This window comes from Triturus cristatus, chromosome 11, assembly GCF_964204655.1.
Source record: "Triturus cristatus chromosome 11, aTriCri1.1, whole genome shotgun sequence".
In the NCBI taxonomy this organism is placed as follows: Eukaryota; Metazoa; Chordata; class Amphibia; order Caudata; family Salamandridae; genus Triturus; species Triturus cristatus.
The window spans coordinates 1053103808-1053121965 of record NC_140594.1 but is presented as its reverse complement, the minus strand read 5'-3'; the positions used below and the strand labels follow the sequence as shown (position 1 = coordinate 1053121965).

Below are 18158 nucleotides of genomic sequence, written 5' to 3'. Positions count from 1 at the left end.
GGTTTATATCTTGTGTTAACATCAGAAGAGCAGGTGGGAGGTAAATGTACAGAGAAGACTAAGCACTTAACCATGATAGATGGTGGAGAAACAGAAGAAGGGTATTTAGAGAACGTATTGATGAAAAGTCCTCCACCTTATAATGACGGATTTGATAGAATGACCCCTAGCGCCCCAATGGTAAGAACACCTTTGGTTCCAAAATAGTACATGACACAGCCAACAGGGTACGTCAAGAAAAGGAAAGGGAAGCAATAAATAAGAATAAAGATGAACTGATCCAGAAAATAACTCAGATGAAAATACATCCTGATGCCTTGACCAAACCAGTGACAATCGGTCCAGTAGTCCCATTGTATGGTGAAAAATCACATTGTTCCTGTAATGCCTACCCCAAGTATAGAACCTAGAAAAGAAAAGGTAATAATAGATGATCAAGCAAGTGAATGTGAATCAGTAATATCATTGATGGATTTGCCTATAAGGGAGCCAATGATGGAAACCCCGAAAAGACATTTGCCCAGTTGTTCAAAAGAAGTTAGACTAGAAACATCATCAGGAACTAGAAGGGCTACAATAGTAACCCCAGAAGATATAGAGAGATGGTCTCAGGAAATAGAGAAGCCAAAGACATAGCCAAAATTATTGGACATTTTCAAATTGAGAGTAGAATTGGAAGAAATGGTTGATGGAAATGTGGCTCTAGACAGGTTAAACACATACAGTGAGGAAGAATTACTGTTTATTTGTAGAAGCATTACACGAAACACAAATTTGGTGGCGGAAATGGGAATCGACATAGGGAAATCAAAGGTGCTGCAGAAACCATATAGAGCAGCATTTTCTGATAAGGATTTGGAAAACATGAATGTGTCTGGAAGAAAGTTGCAGATTAGGGAATTGTTATTTCTGTCGCAAAAGTGGGGAGATCTTGAAAGATGGAAAGTTAGATGGGCAAAGAAAAAGGAAGAAGCACAGGCAAATCAAACGACATCTGAATATGTCATGCGAGAAACAGAAAAAGCTGAGAGGTTGTATCCAACGAGGGAAGTACCCAGAGGGGGGTACGTACATGTGCCATGGAATAGACAGGATATTTTGTCTTTTACAAATGATTTCCCAAAATTGAGAGAGAAACCAGTGAAGTGGTACAGACAAGTTGAGAGGTATGTGAAAGTTTCAAAGGTTTTATTGAAGGATCTTGATGGTCTGTTTGACATAGTAGAACCTGCAGATTTGTGGACAGAGTGTAAGATTACTGTGGATTGGCCTAGTGAAGAATATCCAACAGATGCCGTCAGAGGATGTAATGAAAAAGTATCATCAGGTAATCCCCTTTCTAAAGAGTAAAATTCCCCCGAAAGAAACCGATTGGGTAAAGGTAGACAGAACAACCCAAGAAAAGGATGCCTACTACGAACGTCTTTTACAGGTGTTAAAACAGTATAGTGGGTTTGAAAGTTTAGAAAATAAAGACATGACTCATTTTGTGTATCGATTTGTGTCTGGGCTGAGATTGGATATATCTCAAATGATTAAGCAGCACATGCTGTGCTGGCAATCAAAGCCCATTGACGAAATTTTAAAATATGCAAAATATTGTGGGGATGAAATTGATAACAAGCGAAAAGCTTTAGAAGAAAAAGTAATGTGGGCTCAAGTAAAATTAGCTGAACAGCAAGAGCTCCAACTAAATAAACAATCAGAAAATCAAGGAAGAGCACAAGGTCAAGGTGACAATAATGGGGGAAAGCCCAGGGGAAGATTAAATCGGGAAGAGGCAAAGAAGAAATTTCCCTGTCACGGGTACGGTAAGTTGGAGCATTGGAAGAACGAGTGGAAAGCTATACAAGTTAATAACGCCCCAAATCAAAATTTAAATTCCCAGAAGCAGAATGAGGTGTTAATGAGTCATCAGCAACAGGGTATAGATCTTCAGAGTCAGTTGCCACCTGCCCCAAAGTCAAATTTTGTGAGTCAAGCCAAGTACAGTGTGGACACCGGATTTCCAGAAGGAAGTGGTAAGAAACTTTTTGTAACATCACAGTTTCTTTTGCAGGACCCACTGATTGATTATGATCAGGAATGACGGCGGTGCCTGGGGGGGGGAGGGGAATGCGTGCTTGGCGCATCCCTACCGGTAGATCAGTCAGGTCCATACATAGAAGGTAAAGTGAAAGGAAATGATATCACTTTCTTGTTGGATACTGGTGCCACCAGGTCTACTGTGAGAACAGCAGACATTCCTAACCTTCCCCACTCAGGAGAGAATATCCAAGTTGTAGGTGTTTCAAACAAACAGATTAGCACTCCAATCACAGAACCCATGCAGGTGCGAATTGGTAATTTTAAAGAAATGCATAAGTTTGTGGTCTGTGACTCAAGCCATGTAAACCTGCTTGGAAGAGACCTGTTGTGCAAGATGAATTGCACTATATTTTGCACACCGGATGGTGTAGCAATACAAACCCCTGATGAAGACGGAGTTTCTAAGTTCATGTTAGCCAAACAGGGAACAGAAGTAAATGAATTATATTCAATGATGACACAAAATGAATTACCTGCTGAAGTCAAACTGACTGTAAATGCAGAAATATAGGATTTTACTGGAAAAGTAATAGGATTAATGGCAAATGTAGATCCTGTAAAAGTGACAGTGAAAGAAGATGCTGTTTATCCGAATACCCGACAATACAAAATGAGTCCAGAAGTAAAGGCAGGTGTTGCAGCAGAAATGCAATTGTAATTGTAATTCACCTATAATTGGCATTAAGAAAATATAGGGTGGTTCAAGATCTTAGGAAAAATTAATAAGATTGTTGTACCATGCTGCCCAGTAGTGCCTAATCCAGATGTGATTCTTTATCAGATACCATGGAAAGCAGGATGGTTCACAGTAATCAATTTATGTTATGCATTCTTTTCTATTCCATTACATCCAGATAGCAAATTTTTATTTTTGTTCAAATTTGGAGAGCATGTTTATGTCTGGAATCATGTGCCTCAAGGGTACACTGAAAGTCCTTCAATCTTTAATCAGATTCGCGAAAGAAGCCTTGAATCTCTTGTATTGCCCAGAGTCAGTCCTGGTGCAGTACATTGACGACCTATTGGTGGCATCAAACACACGGGATGACTGTGTTAGTGATTCAATTGCATTGTTAAATCATTTGGCAAAGGGTGGACATAAAGTGTCACCAGAAAAACTTCAGTTTTGTAAAAATTCAGTTAAATACCTGGGACATCAAATAGAAAGAGGAGTTAGAAGGGTGACTTCTGAAAGAATTAGAATAATAAGACAAATGCAGTTGCCACGAACCCAAAAAAGAAATAAGAATGTTCCTTGGAGTTGTAGGGTATTGTAGGCAGTGGATTGTAGGGTTTGTTTTACTAGCTAAACCTCTGATACAAATGACCAGAAAGAGAGTGAAAGATCCCATAGAATGGGATGAGGAAAGTATAGGATCTTTTAGAAAGTTGCGGGAGTACTTGTGTGAAGCACCTGCTTTGGGTATGCCAGACTATTCAAAAGAATTTGCATTATTCTGCTGTGAGCGGGGTAATTGTGCACTTTCAGTACTAACACAGAGACATGGATTAATGAGAAGGCCAGTGGCATACTTTTCTGCTACCTTGGATCCTGTGGCCTGCGCATTACCAGGTTGCCTGAAAGCTATTGCTGCAACTTGTGTGAGCATAGAACAGAGTGAGTCAATTGTGATGGGACACCCTGCCAAGGTGTACGTTCCTCACGCAGTGGTGATTTTACTGACCAGGACCCGAACACAGTACCTTACTCCCAGTAGACTGACAAAATATGAGAGAATAATAATGGGAGCTGAAAACGTGACAATAGTGAGGTGTACTGTTCTGAATCCAGCCACTTTACTACCTGATCCGTACAAAGAAGAAGTGAAAGATGAGGTTGAGCATGAATGTTTTGATGCGACTGAACTTAGCACCAAACCACGTCCTGACATAGAAGAGGAACCCTTGAGAAACGCAGAACATGAACTGTTTGTAGATGGCTCATGCATGAGACACGAGGAGGGAGGATTGAGTGCTGCTTACGCTGTATGTACATTATCTGGAATAGTCAAAGCATCCTATTTACCAGAGGTCAGATCTGCACAAGTAGCTGAATTGATCACTTTAATTGTAATTATAAATTAATCTTGACTGGGGGTGAATGTTTTGATTTGTTCTGCATTCCGTCCATCAATTGTGTGTCTTTTGCTTTCTCGCCCTAAGTGCGCCAGGTATTCTCAGACGTGAGTCCTGGGCTCACTGTGCCACTGGAATCAAGCTATCCTGGCTGAAGAGGGGTGAAACCCCGAAACCGATCCTAGGATGCTTGTTTCCGGTTCAGGGAGGACCTGGCTTGGCAGTTCGGGCTGGACTGTTCCCATGAGGCACTGGGTCAAGACTGATTTGCATATAGCAAGGTCTAAACTGGGGTGGCATGGTGAGCAAAAGAATGATGGATTTAACCCAGATCTCTTGACTGGGGGTGAATGTTTTGATTTGCTCTGCATTCCGTCCATCAATTGTGTGTCTTTCACTTTAATTAAAGCCAGCAAAATTGGAAAAAATTGGAGAGTAACCATATTTACTGACAGTCAATATGGTTATGGGGTTGTGCATGATTTTGGCTAACTATCGATACAGAGGGATTTCCTGACTTCTTCAGGGACCCCCATTAAAAATGGAATTTTTGTGAAAGAATTACTGGAGGCAATTCAATTACCAAAAGAGGTGACCGTGGTTAAGTGTGCTGCTCACCAATCAGGAAATGACTATGTGACAGCCGTTAACCGATATGCTGACCAGGTTGCCCAACATTGTGCAAGGCATAAGATTGCCTTAAACAAGAAAATCGAAACTTGTGGAAACAGCTGCCAACTTATGCTACTTGCAGGAGTGGGAACCTGGGAGGAGGTGAAAGATCTACAGGATGCAGTAGACATGAGAGAAAAGGAAGAGTGGGTGAAAATAGGATGTCAAAGAAGGGCAGAAGATGGTGTGTGGGTTTGTTATGATGGCAGACCAGTCATGTCAGACAGTATGCTTGCACCAATGGCTAGAATGTACCATGGGGACACACATGTGGGCAGAGATGCAATGATTCGACTTTTCAGACAAGATTAGTTTAACGAACGCAAAGTTCAGGAATGTAGCAGAGAGCCTTTGCCAAAGTTGTTTAATATGTCAACAAATTAACCCTGGCAGGAAAACTGTGCTCTGCATGGGAAAGATTGGAAAGGCAGAGGTTCCTTTTGTGAGACTTCAGTTAGATTTCATTTAATTGCCTGCTTGCCGAGGGCTAAAATATGTACTTCTCATAGTTTGTTTATTTTCAAAGTGGGTGGAAGCATACCCGACCCGAAGAAATGACAGTTTGACAGTGGTCAAACTTTTATTGAGATAACTCATTCCCGGATTTGGTTTTCCAGTAACGATTGAATCAGATAGAGGGTCTCAATTTAATAATGAAATAGTTCGACTAATTTGTAAAGCATTTAAAGTCGAACAAAAATTGCACTGCGCTAACCGTCCGAGGCTTCTGGAGTGGTAGAACAATTGAATGGCACAATCAAGTCAAGGCTCGGAAAGGTGTGTGCATCCACCCCACTGGAATGGCCTGATGCTTTGCCTCTTGTTCTGATGGGACTCAGAAGTATTCCAGACACAAATACTGGATTGAGTCCCCATGAAATACTCATGGGAAGAGCAATGAGACAAGCATGTGTACCAGGACACAAGCTGTTGAATATAACTGATGACTTGGTCTTGGAGTATTGCAAAGAGTTGGCTGACAGAGTGCATTCTCATCAGGTTGGGGAAGACGCTTTCAACAGACAGCTGAGCCACTCGCATGACCTGAATCCTGGTGACTGGGTAGTTGTGAAGAATCACACTCGAGAATCGTGCCTAGCACCAAGGTGGGATAAACCACATCAAGTTATATTGACTACCTCAACAGCTGTAAAGTGTGCAGGGTTGCCTAATTGGATCCATGCAAGCCATACCGAAAGGGTACCAGCTCCTGGAGAAGAAGAATTACAATTGAAACAATAAATTGATGTTGAAGTTTGTGCAGCTGAAGAACTTCCTGAAGAAGATCCTGAGGTAGCTGCCTAAGATCAACCGAGCACTTATCAGGACGACTGGATCCCAGTGGTGGACATACCTGAAGTACTCGTAAGAACTAGAAGTCAAACACAGTTAGATAGACAGGAAGAGAATGAGGACCAGACAGATATAGAAGATCTTGCTCAGGAAAGTAGGGAAACGACTGTTAGGGAGCCTGAGCAGGAACAGCTAAGGAGAGAACAATATACTCAGACAGAAGAAACTCAAAGCCCCGTTCCAGACTCTGAGGATGGACAGTCAGGACTTAGAGAAAACGTTCAGGCAGAAGAAGGTAAAGTGGTAAAAAGACCTGAACAGGACCAGATAGGCATAGAAACGCAAGTTCAGGATACAGAAGAAAAACCAGACATCACCAATCCTGAACAGGGTCAGATTAAGGTAGATGAACCCATCCAGACAGAACAGGCCAAATTAATAAGCCCTGGACAAGGTCAGATAGAGAGGAAATCTGAAGACGAAGCTGATCAAGTTGTGCCAAAATCTAAAGAAAATAAAAGGAGTCTTGAAGAACCTGGCAGTGCAGTGAAGTTTAAGAAAAGTCAAAAAGGTGATAATTGGCCAAGAATTATCAAGAGACTGAGATACCGTCTTAAGACAATCAGTGAAGAACCTGATCAAGTAAATGAAGTAACTAGTCAATCTGGACCTTCCAAAGTAATACCAAAGCGAAGGAGTCAAAGATTTAAGACATTGAATAACAAGTTCAAGGGTCCTGAATGGACATATGTTATGCTTGAAGACTTTGAAAACCTCGATTTAAATGAAGAAAGTGATGAAGAGCTGAATGTTGAACAAATTGAGGAAGAAGTAAGACCGACTTGAAAGAGAGAAGACGCTTAAGGTGTTATCTCCTACCAGGTTCTGAACTAAAGAAGAGACAAATCTTCTTGGCCAAAAATGTCTGATGATTAAGTTACTGGAAACCCAAAACAAAGCTGTATAAAGAAGTGTTGTAGAATCTATATATGTAGTTTAATATTAGTCCTTGTAATATGGATAATATTAGCAATAGCTATTCCCTAACTGATGGTTACTGACAAACAGAATAGTACTAATGCACATACAGAAGTTGCAAACATTAAGGGCAATAGAGTAGACTTAGAAACACCAGGGGGCATATTATCAAGAACGGCGTTAAAATGATCGCCACTTTAGCGGCAGAAAACTGCTGCAAAGCTGCGATAATGGGCTTGATAATATGCCCTGGAGAATTCCAATAGAAGCCCATGTTGACACCAGAACATGTCGGGGTCCTCACACCATTCTAGGTAAATATATCTGTAGGGTAAATGTTCCGTACTTGCTCTCTGTTCTTCTCTCCTCAGGTGCTGTCATTGCAAGAATGTATTAATGTAAACTGATTATTAATTTTTTAATTCAGATAAACTTTTAAAAACTCCTTCTGAGTCTGTGGTTCTTTTAAAATAAAAGTTAAATGCATTATTGTATTGTCCTACCTATTCTAATCTACTACTTGATCTTTCTAAAGTACATTTTACTCAGGAGACAAGAATGGTAAGAATACTGGTGTAAGGGTTTCCTAGGGTACATAAAATTGTTGACCAGTGGATATTTACCAGTTCATTGAATGTATGAATGTATATGGGCCCAAATGAGTGTTGTGTGTATGAATGTGTAGAGCTGGTAAACTCCGCTGTATCACTACAAGTATGACAATTCAGGCTATTCCATGCCCCCAGAGCTATAAAAATGGCTTGGTCGGCAGGTACTAGTTGCTTCTAATGTATACTGAAGTAATAAACAATTGCTGTTCTGCTCATCTTTAAATTATACAAACTGTGCCACCATTTGGCAGCTGTCTTAAGTGCCGGTGTTGACAATTAAGTGCCGGCACCGGAAACCCCCGGCTCAAATTAAACAAGGCATTTCCCACACCCAGAAAATGTAGAATTGGAGAGTGATTTAAAGTCCTACTCAGCCTACATGAAAATGCATTCGTTCTTCACCTTTATGGCATCTCCAAACCATCTTGTTCTGCGTGACTCTTTCAGTCAGGCAGCTGGGCAGAATAGTGCCTAGACACTATGTGTTGTCACGTCACTTACCTGGGTAGCGTATCACGAAAGGGGTTTAGAAGTGTATACTCTTCTAGATGCACTACGACTTACAGAAAAACACTGTATGCAGCAGGTGACTAATTGGGTGATTGGCTGCCGCAGTGACGTTTGCCCTTTTAGGCTTGTGTTGACAGTTGCTCGAATGTAGACTAGGTGTAAATTATTTTTATAACAGTTTTGTAATCTGTTTTCTATAATCTGTCATTTTAAAAGTCTGCACGAACAGAGATAACATGTCACGTGCACTTGATTTAGATAAGTGTTGCTTCATATATCGCGCTGCATGCCCCTGAAGCAGCTTCAAGGAGCCTGAGACCGAGTGACGAAAGCAAGAGGTCAATAAGACATAGGATAGATAGCTCAGGAGGGTTGAGCAATTGAGGAAGAGGGTTTTTGTAGATGCTGCAAGTCATAGGTTTGAATCTGGGCTGAACAAACACAGTTTTTGTCCTGTCAAAATAGATTCAATTAGTGCCAGGAAGTTGGGTGATAATAATCATAACACCTGTTGGTAGCAGTTTTATTTATTTTACAGGCTTTGGGAAGTATGAACTTTATACGTAGGTCAGTGCTACCTGTGTTTCCACTTGTTTAGCCTTTAGAATTATTTGTATCCAAAATGTCTAACAAAATCAGCATCATACAGCCAGTAAGCCCTCTATTTCCCCTATTGGCATCTTGTAGAGATTTTGCTTTAGCAATGCTCCACTTCTCACCACATTGTAAGAAAACAAATTCAGTTTTACTTCCTCTTTTCTGTTAAAGACAATGGACGTGAAGGCTTCCCACTTTCCTGTGTTCTGCCTCCTCACACTTACGTCACTTCTGCTTTGGTGCACCATTATCTGTCTTTTCTCCTCACTCTTGCTCTTAAACATCTACGGCTTCATTACAAGGTCCCCTGCAATCCCGATTGAGCCAGTAACTGGAGTTATTGGCCAAATCAGGATTACAACATCTAAAATAACCAGGGCCAGTGGAATTAAGCGGCAGGGGAGGAACAAATTATGTGGCAGGGTTAACAAAATTATCTGGCAACAAAAGGCAGATTATGCAGTGTAATGCAGCACAGTTTGCGGCAGTATTTCTTAATTATTTGGTTATTTTCACAATGTTAACACTGTTTGAGCAGAGGGTGCACCTTATTAGTGTTATTTTAACCCTTGAATTCAGCTAACAGCAAAAAAGGATGGCTGTCATTCAGCAGTAAAGAGCCCGCCCACTGCCCGACAGCCTGTATGGCAGGGTTTTTAGTAATGTTTGACCTGCTTGAGCTGAAAACAATTTCTTGGGTATTACAATCTACACATTTTGCAGAAAATAATGATTATGAGGCAATTGCAGCAAGTTCATAATCAGGCGGAAAACGGGGCAGCAGCAGAATCACAAAATTCCAGTGGTCATTACTATGGGCCAGATGTACGTAGGAAACTGTTTGCGATTACCAAATAGAACATTTTTGCGATTCGCTGTTTGCTAATCATATACACTAATGTACAAATGTGTCTTTGACACGTTTTGAGATTCCCAGAGGGTCGCACATAGAGCTACCGCATTATGCATGAGTTAGGACTCAGTTTGTGACCCATTGGGAACCACAAAAGTCACAGGGAGGATAGCCTGCTGGGATCAGCAGACCATCATGTCTGTGATTGCTTTTCAATAAAGCAATTTTTTTAAATGCAGCCAGTTTTCCTTAAAGAAAAACGGGATGCATTTCAAAAAGAGAATTTAAAAGTTTTCTCTTCAGTTTTTAAGAGTAGGCAGTGGCCCATGGGTCCTTGGCTACACTGCCTGCTCTTACAAAATGTTTTTACAAACAGTCACATAGGGGAAAGGGTCTCTTAGGGACCCTTTCCCATTTGTAGTGGGTTATCACCAACTTGAAGAAGCCAGTAAAATGCTAATGTTTTAAGACCGCATTTAGGTCGCAAAAAATTCACACATACCACTGCGATTCAGTATTAGGAAGGGATGCCCTAAACACGCCCCTTCTAAATAGTGAATCATAAACCCAATTTGTGATTCGGTAATAGGTTACCGATTCGCAAATTGGGCCTTTGTACATTAAAAAATTCCTTTTTTCATTTGCAAACGGCTCGACTAGCAACAAACGCTTTGTACATCTGGCCCTAAAACTCTGCAGATCTATGAAGTTTCACCAGCAGACTCGACCTGATAACTGCAGGTGGAGTCACTGTGTGAAATATTTGTAAAAATATTGAAATTACTGTGGGAATGGAGATTGGAACTACTGATTACACCAGTAATTAATCATTCCTAGCAGGATCCTCAGAGTCCCACTTGCAATCCATTGTAAATCCTCCTCTGCCCAGAGTTACTCATTCCTCCCCTACCCTGCTGTATCGGTAACTCTGGGGGCTGGAGTTACTGATGGAAAATAGCATAGGTCACGTAATAAGGCTATTTGTTATGAAAATGCGGTCTTTTTTATTTTAGTCTGGAAATCTTATAATCAAGGTTATTGTGTTATTCATGCTGTTTCTTTTTATATCCTTATGAATTATATTAAAAAATAAAATAAAACAAAGTTCCTTTCATTCGTCTTTAGGCTGCTTGAAACAGGGTTACGAAGTGGATAACCAGGGCCTGAATCTGCTTTTATCCTTATTAATATGCTTCAACTAGATTAAAAATAAGAAAGTCTACTTTGGTTTGATTATTTAAAGAGGCATTAATATTGCAGGCTTGCAATGGTTTCTGTGAAAGATTTTTGGAAATGGAAAGGGGACTTTCTCGATGCTGTATACTTCATCTTTAAAGACTAGGGAACTTCTTAGGACCGTGGTATGTTTCTACTAGCAAGTTGTCTGAAAGCTGCTTCTGTAATATTTGCAGGGGTCCTAAATATACTTTACTTTCAATTCAAGCAGAATTTACTCTGGCACTTCAAATATTCACATCAGTTTCTACATCTGCTTGGGGCGATGAATTTGTTAAGGACTAACTATCTGTGTACATGATACATGAGCAAGTCGTTCTCTGGTAGTGCCACAAGAATTTGGAACTCTGTCTCCCTCCCTCTACCTAACCACCTGCCTAGTCACCTTCAAAAAGGACCTCAAGCTCCTCCTATTTGACAGACACATTAGTCAATCACCCTCAACTATACATAAGTATTCTCTTCGATAGGATCTGAACTACCTTCGTTACGTGACCCCCCCATCTAAATCGATGCCGTAACTGTGTATGACCTTTGACCAACTGCTGTAATTGTCTCATGTGGTGACTCCTACACACATCTTCCGATGTAAACGTTCAGTTTAATTACTGTAACTCGTTGTAACCCATGTTTCCTGCTACTATTGCAAAGCGCCTTTAAGACATAGCCATGCTATAAAAAAATTGCAAAAATAAAACTATCTTTCATAAAGTGCTTCAGCTTTCACTAGCTCAGGCTGTGATGTTTATCATGTCTTAAATGGAAACAGCACATGGGAAATCCAGGTAGGTTCAATTGCCAAGCCACTAAAATGTAATGTGTGGGGTGCGCAGACCGGATTCTCTTTAAAGGACTTCTCCTTTTAATGGCACTAGAAGCACTGTTACTAACTTCAGTCATAACACCATACAAGTAGCACAACTCATGTGCAACATACGTTACCTTAATGTGATCTGATGCCTTAAAAATAAATGGGCCCAACGCACAAAGATTTTGCACTGATCTAATCTTGTAATACTCCTGAATTCCAGGTTTAAGCCACGGATAAGCCATGAGTTAGTATACTCGGCTGACTTCAGCAAATCATAAGTAAACCAAGAGTAATAAAGGAGTATGTCTCACCAACTCAAAACCTTACTGACTTAGGCCTATGTGCCTGTTAGGCCTGGCCCTTTTTGCAGAGTTAACCTCAAACTTGTTGTCTTCCTCCTCCCTTTTTTCTTACCTTCTTTTTGTTGGCTTTAGGACTCTGGGCATTTTATGACTGCTACCCTAAACATGGTATGATTGGTTTACACCTGTTTGGCATATTTGATTTACTTGTAATACCCTTGTAACGTGGTATACCATATAATCAGGGCCTGTAAATTAAATGCTACTAGTGACCTGCAGCATTGATTGTGCCGCCCTCAGAAATAGCCTTTCATACTGGTCTCAGGCCAGCCACTGCAGGGCCAGTGTGCGTAGTTTACTACAATTTCTACTTGGCATTTAAAACCACTTGCCAAGCATTACCTGCCCCTTTTATTACACATAAGTCAACATTAAGATAGGCCCTAAGTGACCCTAAGGGCAGGGCGCTGTGCAACTAAAAGGCAGGACATTTGTTTTTAGGTTTCGCATGTCCTGGTAGTGGCAAACAACCTATTTCATTATTCACTGCTGTGATGCCAACTCCTCTTATAGGCTAGGGAATTCCCTTATATACTTTTAAGTGGCAATTCCTGATCCAAAAGGAGTAGTGTTGCCTTGTTTGTTATGCTTAAAATGGTAGTGATAAATCCTACTTGATAGTGAAGGTGGGTTTCACATTAGTATTTTAGAAATGTCACTTTCAGAAAGAGGGTATTTCTCTGTGCTTATAACACTTTGCGCTTTGCAGCCTGTCTCCAATAGACATCTGCGCCGGGTGACATCTACACTTTCTGCATTATCTCCAGACAGTCACAACACAGGAAAGGCTGGGTGTGACAGGGGATACATCTGCATTCATCTACATACTGATAGTCTTCCTGGGCAGGGAGAGGGAGTAGTGCTTCACACTTATGTTTCAATAGGTTGTGTCCTACCTTCACACAAAGGGCTGTTTACCCCTACTGCTCGTCTGGAGCCAGGGCTGGGCTGAAAGGGATTGTTGTGCACTTCTAAAGGTTCTTTTGAAATCACCCCTTACATCAAAGGTATTTTTGATTATAAGCACTGGGGCTCTGACCCCATCTAATCAGACACTGCGTCAGACTTGTAACCAGACTCTTCTGGCTCTACATATGCACATTGCCAGAGAACTGCTGTGCCACTAGGAGGAATTCCCATTTTGCTGACTACTTTGCTGTGTTGGTCTGCTGCCTGCTGGGTTGCACAAGGCCCTACCACTTTTGCAACTTGCCTTGATGTGCTGACCTGCTGCCTACTACCCTCTTGTGCCTTCACAAGTGTTCTCCAAGGGCTTGATGGCTTGCCCCCTGCTTTCTGGGAATCTCAGGGACACCAAACATTCCCCCTCTCCTCACTGCTGTGGGACTCAAGAATCCCTGACTCCACTAGTTGAGACAGACAGGAACAAGCACTTCCCTTGTGCTTGAAACTAGCTCTTCACTCAGCTACATGACGTGCTGTGGTGTAGAATGTGTCTCTATAAGTCACACTTCATGCTGTGTGCAAGGAAGCCGCATTCCTAGCTAATGCTTTGCCTGAGAAATGTGGGTGACACATGTGACGTAGGCACCACCATCTAAAGGAGAAAAGCAGCGCAGTGTTTTTGCTGGGCTAAGGAGCAGGCCATAAGACATCATCAGCCAGAATGCCTGTGCGTTGGCCAGCGGACTGCGGAGACTGCCTCAAGCACGTGAGGTACAGCACAGTACGGTTGCCTGCTTCCCGCCTGATACGGCCAAGAGGTCCTGTGTGGAGGCTGAAGCTGCGCAGCACGTGCAGGCGGCTGGATCTGAACTGACCAGAATAAGGTACTGTGTTTTCTGGAATCAGGCCTCTGTGGCCCCGCTCGCCGTCCGGTGCATTTGTGTGCAACAGGCCATCCTCACTTCCCTGGTCCCAGGAAAGAGCTGCACAGAACCCTCGTTCCATGCTTGGCATGCCTTGGGGTTAGTCCTACGCTGGATGAAGTTGCCCCACGCTCATTCATGGGTGGCTTCATTTTATGGTTGGGGAGTTGTGAACAGGGTGGCCCTGGACCTGCCAGACTGTGCTAATTTCATCACAAGTGTGTAGGAGAATGGTAAACACACATACTTTTTCCAGTGATACGGAGATCTACAAAATGTTTATGAATGAGTAAAGTAATCCTCAGGGCTACTGGAATTATGCGGCATCGGAGGACCCAATAATGCAGCAGGGTTAACTAAATTATGCGTCAAGGATACGCAAATGGTTTGGCGTAATGCGGCACATTTTACCTCAGTATTACCTCAAATATTTTGCCTTTTTTGCACATGTTCAACCTTTCTGGGCAAAGGTTTCACCTCATTATTATCACTTTGACCCACGAATATGCAACTGAAATGTCAACCTTTGCGAAGGGCCTTCCACTGCGCAGCAACACGTTTGATCCGTTTAAGATATAAACAAACAAAAAAATTCCGCAACTCTGAAAGATTATGCAAGCGATAATGGATTATGTGGCAAATCAATAATTATGCGGAAAACAGAAGTCGCAGAATCACATCATTCCAGTGGCGCTGGTAATGACTGTTTTTCGCACTGAGCATGCCCATGATTTAAGGGAATGCTAACTAAGCGAGGCCTGTTTCTAAATCTGTATTTTTCTTTGTAGTCGCCACAAAGAATAGTTTCAGCAATCAGGTTTGCAGTCAACAGCACATTTCACTTTTTTTTTTATTAGCATTAAAGTGGGTATTATCCATTGGTTCAAAACATAAAACATGCAAACTGAAATACCATTAACACAAAACTAAGTACACGAGGGATGACTAATAAAGTTAACTCGGATTGGGAGGCGCACAAGGACTTACTCAGATTGGGTAACACGGCCTGGATCCGGTCTATGAAATAGTCCTTTTTATCCTGCAGAGGAGAGAAAATGCAACCTTAATGCCACTGACGTTTCCGGATGCATGACAACTCTACAACCAGATCATAAGTGTGTCTGAACAATGGAAGAAGGCACCCTCCCCTATTACCCACACCCATGACAAGTCATCATGAACAAGGAGCTTGCAAACCACAACTTCCCATGACTTCTACAGACTCTTCTGCAGTCTCAATGCTTCCTTATTTTACAAAATCCTTTGGCACTCAGGCCCAAATGTACAAACATGTCACGAAACCCAGGGTTGCTTCGCTGCGTTGCGTGAAATGGAGAACGCAGGAAAGCGCTATATTTAAGATATAGCACTGTCCTGCTCTCACAATCAGGGACCTAGCGCTACGTGCACACCCATGCATCATAGTGCAAGGGTGTGCGTGCATGATGTCTAGCATTGGTTTTGTAAGGGAAGGGTACCCTTTCAGAAAACAATATTATGCCTAGACAAACTTAAAAACGTTCCCACTTTGGATTTGTGCTGTGCACATGCAGAGTCGGGAAACGTTCGAGAAATAAAAGCAGTTCTCCTTTTTAAACCTGCCTCAAATAGGGGTTATGTTTGGTGTAAACCCTGGAGCTTATTTACAAACAAAAGGGGCCATTATGGGTGCTGGTGAGCATTTGGCACACAGTGTTCGAGGCTGTTCTTAATCACTGATTTCAAAGTCCACCAAGCATAGGACTAACAAGTAAGCAGGTTACTATGCCAGAATTCAGAATGCCATCTCATAGCACATTTTAAGACAAAGCAGATTCGTGAAAATATACCCACATTAGTAATGCACGAGTGAGACTTCAAATTCCTATTTAGATTCTTAGGTTTCGGAGAGAAACTTGCAGTTCACACGAAATGAAACAGTGACAACAAATGCGGTTTATTAAATCAGACATTCCACCGGGCCCACTGAAAGACATGAACAATGATTTGCGAATATCAAACTCAGATGGTTCGTGCAGATTGCAAATTACATCCAATATATTATTCAGACAAATGTCAGTGATGGAGTCTGGAAAGTAAATAGACTTTCAGAGGGCCAGTTCACAAGTCTGTAAGACAAATAAGTATCTCATGTAATACACAAACTAGGTTTCCGATTGTGAGAAAGTTGCAACTTTTTCATAATTCACATATATGAAATTGTGAGTGTATGTATTGTTTAAAGTTCTCACACATCTGAATGGCACTCTACTGACTCACTCTTAATTTCCGAACCCCACTGTCGGGAGAGGAATGTCCCCTCCATGATATATAGGCATGTTCCCCCTTCCTGAGTGCCCCACTGCATAATATCTGGCTCCACTGCCTTTTAGCTATGTTCGAGCTATAGAAATACCACATGCATCTGTACATACATTCTGACTTTTGTTTTGACTCTGGTGTCACACTAATCTAGCATGTGCACAGAGGCCGAGGCCTGTCCCCTGACAATGTGAGGTCCTGGGCCGGTCCTGTGATCTCACGAGGCGCACCAAGCGCTGTTCGCAGCCGACAAGGTTTTTAAAAGGATCAATAATGTGACAAGACACTTGTACTTGTGTCACAGGGGGTGAGGCTGACTGGCCCACTTGTGTAAAGATTTGCTATTATGTGTATGGCCAGACCCTTCCACTAGCATCTCTTGTATGTGTCAAGTATGTGTGCATGTGTGGTGTGTGTAACACATGTGTGGTCATGAACTGTGTGTTTAAGTTACCCTAAGCAATGGAGGCCTTTGGGATACATTTTGGATTCCCCTGCCCTGACACAGTACAAAATGGAAAGTGAGGACTGTGCTCCCAGTCAGTGAGTGGAAGTGTATTGCCTGCATTCCCATAGCTGGAAATCCAAACACTGGTGTGAGGGTGATGGCTATAGGGGTACCTTAAGAAACTCCTTGTGGCCTTTTCTTAGCAAGGGGCAAAGGTCTTCTTATTACTCTTGCTGAACACTGCCATTCGGTAGATGGTTGGGGTGAGAGGTGAGACTACACTCTGTTAGAGGTGGGAAAGTTTCTAGGTGAGGCATGTCCTTTTGTCTGTCCCTCATTACTCCTTCAGTTGGCCTGATGACAGAGAGGTGCAGAAACCCTACACCTCTTCATGCCTCTGTTGTGGGTGCCCCAGGCTGGAGACAGCTTCAGTGCTATCCTGTGAAAAGCATCACTCTACACAAAGCCTGTGTCTGGAGATCAGCATGAGGAGGCATTGGAAATAACAGCAACCCAACCAGCAATACAGTTTTAGGCAGCAGATCCACAACCCCTGTCTAAACTTTGTGTATATACGTGGGACCCAAACCACCCCACTGTGTCCCAATTCCTATCCCTTATGCCAGTGGAGTAGGAAGAGGTGTGGCACAGCGGCCATGAGCAGGGCTCACAGTTCGATCCTCTACGCCAGCGGCATCTCAGCCCAGCACCATGTGACTCTGGACAATGGCTTGCTTAATCTTCCTGACGGCCCCAGCACCTTGTGACTCTTAGAGGTGATTAGTTCGCGCTTTATAAATAACAGGTTATTAGTACTCAAAGGAATGCTGTGGAACCAGCTATACTACACACTATACTCTCAATTGCCTCATAAACAAACCCCAAGCTGGCCAATGCATGTAACTCTCCTCGAGAACACACGTAACCGAATTAGTAATATTCTGCAGGTAGCCACATCAAACACTAATCATGAGATCACACTTACAACCAGACAGATACACAAATAATTACCACACACTTCTGATCATCCAACTCAAACAGAAACATATTCCAGTCTGTGATGGAATCTCAAACACTAGGACATGAAGGGTATCAGAACCAACAGGCTGGTATGATCATGCTACTAGCAATGCAGTGTGAATCAAATCTCTGTTGACATTACCTAAAATAACCTGCATGATTATTGTACTTTTCCTCACTTCCTGCACAAAGAACATTGGCTCATTTGACTGTAGGTTTCATACACTTGGTAGGAGCAGACAGTTCAAAGATGTTTGTGAAGATCCGAACAAATATTTCTTGTATGTTTCACATGCCCTTAGCTACTGACTTGACACTCCCCCCAAGATGAACACTTTAACTCAACCAGTCACACTTTTTGAGCTGCAAAGTACATTACAAATGTATACATTGGGACTCCTTACAGGCCCCTGTCTTTAGCTTTGAATGATAAAACCATTATGATCAGTCCTCAAGACATTTACAGTTCTTAA

General features: G+C 42.1%; 1 protein-coding gene across 1 annotated transcript in view; it reads right to left on the bottom strand.

Annotated features, from left to right (window-relative positions):
• LAMP3 (lysosome associated membrane protein 3) overlaps nt 1-18158 on the bottom strand; it is a 126821-nt gene that overhangs the window by 30716 nt on the left and 77947 nt on the right. Inside the window, exon 4 of the mRNA XM_085635358.1 lies at nt 14904-14955. Coding sequence (XP_085491484.1) covers nt 14904-14955 — 52 coding nt within the window. The remainder of the gene's footprint in view (nt 1-14903; nt 14956-18158) is intronic.